The following is a 10,240-nucleotide window of genomic DNA, read 5'->3' on the forward strand; positions in this document are numbered from 1 at the left end:
CACCAGATCTAACCCAGGACCACTGAACTCAAATCTATGTTCCTTTCCCCTGTAACTTTGTGTCAAGGCCACCACGTCTCCAAAACCACAGCTTTCCTAGATCCCTCCACAATGTCAGCTTTTCACCATGGGGCTATCTCGAGTCCCCAAGCTCTGTAGATGACACTGATGACAGTAAGAAGAATAAGACCCTATCCCCCAAGTCCCCTCACTTAATCCTCAAAGTCAAGTCTTATGAGTCAGTGGGACAGACACCATAATCCCCAAATTTACAAAACTGAGGGATAACAACTAGAAAGTGGTCTTGCACACAAACAGAAATGCATAATTACAGAGCAAGAAGAAAAACCAAGCAACTGATTCTTGGCTAGCACAGCAAAGTGTATTTGCTCTTGATCAAGCACAGCAGGAACCCAGGGCTCACCACTATAGCAAATGGAACTGGAATGACTTGCAAAAAAAAAGTTACTTAAGTGAAATAATACAATGAAACAAAAGGCTAAGGCTGAGCCTGAACCCTGATCTTGTTTAAAAGCGATACACAACTGTTAGGAGTTAGGACAGGTCAGGGAGGGGTTAAAGCAAACTAGCACCAGGTGATTAGAAGAAATGAAAGAATGGGAAGGAGACGACCTGTTTCGCTAGGTGATTAAATAAGTGTTATCTGATGGAGGGTTCAAACCAAATCAAGTCCGGTGTCACTAGGGGAAATTCTCAACTAATGTACTGCGAGAGTTTACGTAATGCTCGACAAGTAGTAGGCCCTCAGAAAGGATTAGTTGTCACTGTCGTTTTCACTGTTTGGACTATTTTTCTCAAGGTCATTGTTCTTGCTGAAAATACCCGGTTCCAAAAGGCGACCAACATAAGTTCCCCATAAGGGACCGAGGCCTGACACCGTCACTTCTCAGCAGGAGGCTCAAATCTACCAGGTCGCTCAGGGGCAGAGCCGAACCGGGTACCCTGGCCCAGCTCGAGGCTCACACCACATCCTTTCTCCTCCTCAAGGCGGGAATGGCCTCCCGGACACCCGGGTGCCCCCAACCTCCCCAGACCACTCACCTTCATGACTGCCAAGCCTGGAGGCCACCGAGGCTCGACTTGGGAGTCCATGGCTTCTCCTAAGTAGGCTGGGGGGTCCGTCACCCACTGTCCTCCCCGCGCTCCACAGCTACTCGAAATTCCCCGCGCTACGGCGATACGTAAGCAGCCAGCGACGCGCCTGAGGCGTGTGCGGAGCCTGCTGGGAGTTGTAGTACATGGACGGAGCGCCGCCAAAGACCCCCCCCTCACTGCGCACGCTCCAAGACCACCCCCCCCCCACCCCCCCCCCGGTTTGCCTCTCAGGGCAGGTAAATGGTTGAAAAGCCCACGTTAGGTTTTGTAGCAGACCCTTGATAAATAGATGCCTGTGGAATGTTAGGGAAAGACAGTCAGGAATCAAGTCAAATCCAGACCTTGCCAAACCTCTCAAGGTCCAGGCTCATTCCTCCTCCTCATATCGCCCTCCGTGATTGCTCCCCTCTCTGAGCGGGTGTTTTCATACCTAGTATTTCGTGTCACCCCATCATAACCGTGAGAGGTGAATATTACCATTGCTAGTTAACACAAGAGGAAACTTGGGCTCAAAAAAGTGAATCATACAGTGTCATTGCCCAGACTACAAATAGGGCCTTTGGACTTTAAACGGGAGTTCTTTCTTTTTCTCAAATTAAAATTAAAAAAAAAAAAAAAAAATTTTCTGCAGAGACAACCACGCTAACTCTTTCAGATATTTACTTTCTTATATTTCCTATGCAGATATATAGATACGGCTTTTTTTCCCCACAAATGTTAAATTAAATGCATAGCTTTGTCAACGAGTTTTTCTGTTCCTTTATTTAACCACACATCTTAAGGCCTCTCCATACTAATACGAACATATTTACCTCATTCCTAGCTACAAAGTCAATAACATAGGTGTACCACAATTTATTATTCCCATTCTGTGGAGCATTTAGGTTATTTCCAGTTTTCCACTATTGCAAAGAGTTACAATGAACATACTATCTATATACATCTTGGCACACTTGAGGCAAGATATGTGGGGGATGATGTCCTACCAATGGAACTACTAGGTCAATTTGTGTGCTCTTTTAAAACTGTGATAGCATTACATGATTTGCCAAAAAGGCTGATTTATACTAATGCATTTATACTCTCATCAAGCAAGTATAAGAATGCCCATTATCCAAATGTGAAGCTGACCATCATACCACCCAGTCTGTCAGTTTAACTCAGCCCTCCCCCTCTGCTTTATGTGGACCTTCATTGCATCAGGTCTCATGGCCCCAACTCAGCAGTTAACATTGCTCGGGTCAGACCCCTGCTGCTTGTCACTGCTACCCAACAAGGTCCATGCATTCATTCACTCATTCAACAAATCCTTTTTAAGTTTATTAACTTTTGAAAGAGAATGAGAGAAAGAGAGAGAGAGAGAGAGAACAAGTGGAGGAGGGGCAGAGACAGAGGATCTGAAGCAGGCTCTGCACTGAGAGTGGAGAGCTTGATGAGGGGCTCAAACTCATGAACCAGGACATCATGACCTGAGCCAAAGTCAGATGCTTAACCGACTAAGCCACCCAGGTGCCCCAACAAATACTTTTTTTAAGTGCTTACTGTTGTCCAGGCACTTGAGCCACACTGTGAAGTAGGCAGTGGTAAAGTTGTTATTGCCATCATACAGACAAAGGCACTGAGGCTTGGAGAAGTTAAGTCTTCACTTCTTTAGGCTTGCTTCTTAAGAAATTCTGGCTCCCAAGCCAGAGCTGTATTCAATTGATTTTTCCCAGCCTATGCCCAATTATTCATTGGACAATAATAATATTAACAGCATTTGGACAAAAGACTTTAATACCCATTACAATAAAGGCTGACATTCATTAGACACTTGTGTGCAAAGCACTGTTCCAGGTGTTTTTATACAATTTGACTTATTTCAGACTCACTCCAACCAAATGAGGAAAAGGAAGTAAAAAGGTAACTCACTTAGGGCATTCTACTGGTAAGTGGAAGAGGAAGGATTTGAACTCGGGCAGTCTGGCTTGAGTCCACGTTCACCACTACAGAGTATTCTCATAAAAACACCTCATCAAGAGAATTATTCTCATTTTATAGATTCGGCAAATGAGTCTCAGAGAAGCAAAGAGACTCATTCAAGATCACATAGCTTGTCAGTGGCAAAGTCCAGCCTTGAATCTAGATCTCTTAACCCCAAACCTTAAAGGATCATCCACTGACACTTTATGGAAGAGTAATTGAGCAGACAAAGCCTCTGTTTAGAAGTTTGAGGCTCCCAGGATGCTGTACCTTATGGGGCTCCAACAGGAGGGTGGGGAGTGGCAGAGAGGAGTGGAGGGTTAGGGAATACAATGGGTTTGTATCAACCAATTAGAGAAGGGCATGCAAATGAACTCCAAGGGCAATTGTAGGTATTGCCTAGTTCCTGAGGCGGTAGCGGGGAGGGGGAGCAGGGGCTTGGAGAGACCAGGCCCCAGGTCTGAGTGCACTAGTAATCTTTCCTTTATGGTACTTGTAGGTTGAAAGTGACAAAAGGCTAGAAACGCGAGGGAAAAAGAAGAGAGAGAAAAGAGAAAAAGAATGAAGAAGGAGAGAGAGAGAGGGAAAGAAATGCAGTCTTTCCATTCAGTCATGAAGACAGATTGGGGATAGGCATCGCTCGTTGGTCCTGGGCTCCAGATCCAGCTCTCCATCTCTGGAGAGTCTCCAGGGTAGCACCCAGTGCCATTCATCTCTTGAGTTCCTGCCACCAGCTGCTCACGGAGACTGAATGTATAAGTAATCACCGGGATCAGCCCACGTTCCTGTGAATCTTTTCCTCACAGGCTGAACGATTCTCCATCCTGGTTACTCGATACTCGATACTTGATACTCTTCTTGCCCTCTTTGACAGCACCCACTCAAGCCCACCTTTGGGCCTGGAAAGGAAAGGCCAGGCAAGAGCACAAACGGGTTCTGAAAGCAGCTTTGAGTTCAGGACAAAGGCATTTGCTTTGTCCTCCCCATGATATTTATCTGGCACCTTGGAGCCAATCCACTCTAAGCTACTGTTTCCACAGACATTCTCCTTTTCTTAGATCGATAAAGAGATTGTACTTCCTCATTCAGGAGTGAAAACAAAATGTTCCATATTTGAAAAGCAGACTAATGCTCAGCAGAATCACGCTTTGCACTTAGCACAAAGTGAAGGTCTGGGATAGGGCCACAAGAGATAATACAGGATGCCCTGTAAATTTCAATTGCAGATAAACAGCAAACATTTTTTTTAATTAAAAAAAATTTTTAACACTTATTTATTTTTGAGAGAGAGAGAGAGAGCGAGAGCACGAGTGGGGCAGGGGAGAGAGAGAGGGAGACACAGAATCTCAACAGGTTCCAGGCTCTGAGCTGTCAGCACAGAGCCTGATGTGAGGCTCAAACTCATGGACTGCGAGATCATGACCTGAGCTGAAGTCCAACACTCAATGGACTGAGCCATCCAGGCACCCCAACAGCAAACAATTTTTAATATAAATATATCCCAAATATTATACACGACATATTTATACCTAAAAAAATGCACTTTTTATCTGAAATTCAAATTTAACTGAGCATCTTGTAGTTTTATTTGTGAAATCTGACAACCTTAATCAGGGAAACATCCTTCCCAGGAAGTGTGGGGATGGCCACACCCTAAGGTCTCCCAGGGCCCTGATTTCCTTTGCAGTGTCTTTTCATCACACTCCTCTCTCTGCTCCATTCTCTCCCTCTGAGGGCCCATGCCTGCTCTGGTCATGGGAGGGAGGTCACTGAAGGAGCTCAGGACTTCTTTCCTCCTGTCCTCCCGTCTTCCCCTCCCCTACTGAGCCGCTATCCACCTGTGCCAAGTGCTGGAACATGAAGGTGAACAAGAGAGTCACAGTCCCTGTTCTTAAGGAGCTGATACCTGAGAGGGAAGAGGGGACCCAGACAGAAACAAGGGTGTATGTAAGAAAATGAAGATAATTTAATAAAATGGTAAGTAATATGTAAGTGAAAAAGGATGATGCAATAGAGAGCAGGGAGCACTATAAAGTGGATAATGTGGGAACTCCTCTCTGAGAACATGGCATTGGTGCCAGGACCCAATAATGAGATAGGGGCAGCCATGCAAAGACCTGAGGGTGGAGGGCTCTGGGCCTTGATAAAAAGTTTGGATTTTAATCCATGTGGACTCAGGCTAGTTATTGAACCTCTCTGCTCCTCAGTTTTCTCCTCTGTAAAATGGGGATGTTAATAGTAGCATTTGCCTTACAGTGATGTTATGAGAATTACAAGAATTATTGTAACTAAGGTGCCTAGAAAGGTGCCTGGCAACTAATCAGCCCTGTGTAAGTATAGCTGACATTGTTACCATGCTGCTGTCAGCACAGAGGGAAGCCCTTGGATGGTTTTAAGCAAGGAGGTAACATGATTTGACCTACATTTTCAAAAGGTCGCTCTGGGTAATAAAGGATTTTTGTGGCGAAAGAATAAAAGTACCAATCAGAGGACAGTGACAAGGAGCTGACCAGGTTGGCAGTGGCCAGGAGGAGGTGAAAGTGCTGTGGGCTCCATGATTACCGTGGACCTCACCCTGCCTTGTTCTCACCAGTTTCTAACTCCTCCCACCTTGGGACCCCAGCCCCGGGGCCAGCAGGGCCTACTTTACATTGACAGACTGTGTCCATCATCCACTCCACTTGCCTGTTATACCACTGCCTCTGGAAGCTTCTCCCTGACACTGATTGCCTGACCATAATCATAGCCTCTTCTTAGGAGGGGTACCAACCTTTCTTATGGATGCTTTCAATGAATATTTACTGAGAACTTACTATAGGCCCTAGAGGTCCAGACAGATCTCACAAGCAATAAACTAGATGAAGAATATCTGCCCAAATCAAGGTCTAAAGATGGGAAGAGCTTTGAGATCAGAGAGGAAGAACTTTAAGGGAGGGAGCTGTATTACTTGAGATTCTTTTGGTTACAAATGTTGAGTTAGAAAGCCAACTCAAAATGTCCTAATCAAAAAAGGGAGTGTTTATGTAAACAGAAAGTCCAGGAGTAGGTATTCAAGTGTGGCCTGATCCAAGTTTTAGCAGGTTGGTCTCTTTTCCTTCCCCTCAGTCTCTCTTAATGCCTTACATCTGCTTTCTTCAGTGTTGTCTGAATGTCCCAGGAAGGCTTCTCCAATGTGGTGGCAAACGTGGCCTCCAGAAGCTCGGAGACTATGTTCCACTGGCAAAACTGCATGAGCAGAAACAAACACCTCATTCCCAATAGTCTCCTGCCAAAGTACCAGGTTGAATCTCATTGGCCAGAACAGGGTCACATGCCCATCCTTAGACCAATCACTGTGCCTCAGATTGTCTAGGTCTGAGTTTACGGGGTAGGGGTGGATGCTCGAAATGAACATTAGGGTGCCGTCAGTAGTGACAGAAAGAATGGCTCCCTGTAAACATGCAGATTGCAAAAATGGTTGTAAATTCTTCCCCTTCCTATATCCACACCTCTTTAGGATATGACTCCTTCCATCAAGACGTGAACCTGTTTTTCCACTCCTTGATTCTGGGCTTGGTCATGTGACTTGCTTTGGCCACTGCAACACTGACAAGTGTAATGCAAGCAGAAGCTTGAAAAGTGTCTGTCCGCTGGGCTTCGTCCTCTGTCATGCTGCCCTTGGAAACCTCACCACCATGTGAACAAGCCCTAACAACTCCCTGGATGATGAGATAGGTGGCCAAGTTATCTTTGTCACCCCACCTGACACAGAGCCACCTACAAGACATGGGAGTGAGGCCATCCTAGACCATCCAGCCCGAGCCAAGCCACCTGCCTCCCTACAGATCAGCTCAGCCAGCTCTGACCAGAAAAACTGCTCAACATACACACTCACAGGGTCATGGTAAGTAATAAATGTTGATTCTCTTAAGCCACTAAGTTTGGGAGTGGTTTGTTACACAGCAACAATGGCTAACTGCTACAGTGAGCAAAAACCACACTGCCCCTTCCCAGAAAGCCCCTTCCCAGGAATCTTCTGCATACCTAAAACCTGGTGTGGGAGCCCCCTGCCACAGAATTGTGGGAGCCCTAGGCTTATCAGTCCCTCCTCTTCCCCATAGTAGTCTTCTCCTGCTCTCTGATCCAAAAACTTATCTCCACTCTGCTTCTGATCTGGTGCCAGACTTTATAGGTCCCAGGGGCATGACAGTCCTTGTGAAGAGCAACTTATGTGCAATTCTTCTTTCTGTAGGCTTCCAGTCACTCCTCCTTATAAGGATGCAGCCATCCACCAGGAAAAAACTGAAGGATGTGTAACTGAATCCTGTGCCTCCACCATCTGTCATGATATCTGGATACACATTCCCTGTTCAAGCTCCAATTCTTTGGTTCTTAAAGGCTCTTTAGATTCCCAGAGCCTGGGAAAGTTGAATGTTCCTCTGGGGGTGCTAAAGCAGGTTGTACCTCAAAGACACTCCATGGAAATTACTGTCTCCCAACAGGACCATCCACGCCCTAGCACAGCTATGAACACAAGAAGGGGCCCCACAAGCGCTCATGGGGTGGATCACCTGGAAAGGTACCAAACAAGCATTAGGGCTCTAGGGCCCTTGGATACAGGAAGTACTTGGGGCAAAGGGAGAAAAGCAAGGAAAGATTGGAAGGAGACAGGGTGGAAATCACCAAAAACAGAATTCTCACCAACCAATTTGGTCTTTAGTGTCTAAGGACAGGACTGAGAGTCACACAGACCCCAATTTGCATCCATGCTCTTCCATTTACCGTGCGATCTTACATAAGCCACTTATCTTTCAGAGCCTCAGTTTTCTTTTCTGCAAGGTAAGAACAATAATGCCTACCACTGAGGGTGCTATAGCCATTACATTTTTTAAAAGTTGGGAAGGGCCGCTTGGGTGGCTCAGTCGGTTGAGCGTCCGACTTTGGCCCAGGTCATGATCTTATGGTTTGTGGGTTCGGGCCCCACATCGGGCTCTGTGCTGACAGCTCAGAGCCTGGAGCCTGCTTCGGATGCTGTGTCTCCCTCTCTCTCTGCCCCTCCCCTGCTTGCACTCTGTCTCTCTCTCTCTCATAAAAATAAATAAAAATTTAAAAAATTTTTTAAATGTTGGGAAGCACCTACAGGGCACTTGACAGTGAGTGGCTGGCCACAGCAATAGGAGTAACAGTCATAATTATTACTGTCATTGTCACCAATACACGTTATTAACCAGAGGGCATAGAGGTTAAGAGCACTAGCTCTGAAATCACACTGCTCGGTTCCAATCTCAGGTCCACTGCTTACTAGTGCATGGACTGTGGTCTATTCCCATGGAAAGGAATCTGGGCTGCTTGGATACATGGCTGATTTGAGATCTGGGGCAGAAGAGGTGCCAGAGGAACCTAGAACATCTTACTGTGCTCCCAAATAAGGAAGTTGTCAAAAACTAGTAGAACTGGATTGTTTATCTGGTTCCAAATGATCAGACCACAATTTACTTGCTGTTCAAACGGAAAATGCAGCTTTTCAATGGAGGGATGAGGAAGAATCCACTTGATCTCCAAAAGGGGGTACCAAGTAGCAAGCACTTCCAGATGTGATACCATACGAAGCACACATCATCTGGGGAGCATTCTTGCAAAACAGGGTGAAACCGATTCTCACAAAACATCTTGGTACAACTTCTAGTTTATCACACAAACATGGGGGACAGCAAGCAGGCAACTGGCAGGTTGAGAAAGCAACCGGACATATCCAGACCATGGAGCATTCCACAAGAAAATTAATCAGAGTTCTTCAACAGGTCATGAGCAGAAGTCACTGTTCTAAAATAACAAAGATGTAATAGACAGAGCCCATTATACCCCTGTTTGGACCCTGATTTGAACAGACTAAACTTTCAAAGAAATTTTTTGGGAACAATCAAGGAATTTTGAATATGAATTATGTATTGCATTATACTGAGAAGTTCTTATTAATTTGACCAGGTTGACAATGGGATTGTCATTATGTAGAAAATGTTATTTTTAGAGATACATGCTGATGTCTTTCATGGTAAAGTGTCACAATGTCATTGATTCATTTGAAATTTTAAAAAGATAAAGCATATTCAGAAAGTTTCAAATAATTGTTAAACAAAGGATGCACATAATGGATTAATTATACTATTCCCTGTATTCTTTTGAATGTTTAAAATTTTTCACACTAAAAATTGGAGACTGTTGATCCTGCCATTTTACAAATGGCCACATGGGGACAGTGGAGTACCAAGCTGGACCCAAACTTTGGGTTAGAAATTCTGAATAATCACCACATTCATTCTTTATTCATTTACTTCAACTCCTCCTGGCATCTAATCGACCTTTGGTGAGCGCCAACTTACCAAAGGACCTCGAGCTGTGCCTACAGGGGATAAAGGGTCAAATTCATCCCCACCCCTTCCCTCCTTCAGGCACTTGTGTAAATAGTGTCTGTGTATCTGGAGACCAGGACAGGGCCGTCACCAGGAGCTTCTCTCTTGGGGGGTCCCTGCTAACACGGGTGTCTCTGTGTTTGATATCACTGGAAAGGAGACCTTGGCTGGTCATGTCAGAAACAAAGAAATTAATATGGGGGCCGGGGCGGGGGGTGCCACTTGTGTTGTATGAATTCACCTCATCTACATGCATTTGGATTTGCACACTTACTAGCTATATGATGCTGCGAAAGTTACTCCACCCTTCTGAACCTCATGGGGCTAATAATAGTTCATACCTTACGGCTTTTCTGTTGGAAAAGAATCAGGTAGTCTTTATAAATTGCTTAGAATGGTGTCTGGCACACAGTAAGTGCTCAATGTGAACATTAGATATCTCCATGTTCCCCTGTGGAGCCCTGGGGGATGGAAGCAGGTGTTCAACTTGTCTGATTTACACAAAGGCCCCAAAGTCTGCTAGGAAAAAAGATGAATGTGGCCTTGAGACTAGGGCACTGGAATTCAGACTCTCCAAAAAGCAAGATCATGATTATAGGATTATAGCAGCTACTTCTACTGAGGGTTTTCTCTGTGCTCAAGCACTATCTCAAGCATTTTACATGTACTAACTTACTTCTCTCAACAAGTCTACAAGGCAAGTACTGTTACCATCTCTACTTTAGGGGTGAGGAAACTGAGGGACAGAGCTAGTAAAGAACTTTTGTGAGGTT

General features: G+C 45.2%; 1 protein-coding gene across 8 annotated transcripts in view; it reads right to left on the reverse strand.

Moving 5' to 3' along the window:
- RAD18 (RAD18 E3 ubiquitin protein ligase) overlaps nt 1–1,218 on the reverse strand; it is a 110,367-nt gene extending 109,149 nt beyond the window's left edge. For all 8 annotated transcript variants that reach the window (XM_019824935.2, XM_003982447.5, XM_019824936.2 and 5 more), the window contains exon 1: nt 1,063–1,218. In XM_019824935.2, the coding sequence (XP_019680494.1) occupies nt 1,063–1,113 (51 nt within the window). In that variant the 5' untranslated portion in view covers nt 1,114–1,218. The remainder of the gene's footprint in view (nt 1–1,062) is intronic.
- Nucleotides 1,219–10,240: the final 9,022 nt, after the last annotated feature.

The sequence above is a fragment of the Felis catus genome, chromosome A2 (genome assembly GCF_018350175.1).
Source record: "Felis catus isolate Fca126 chromosome A2, F.catus_Fca126_mat1.0, whole genome shotgun sequence".
NCBI lineage: Eukaryota > Metazoa > Chordata > Mammalia > Carnivora > Felidae > Felis > Felis catus.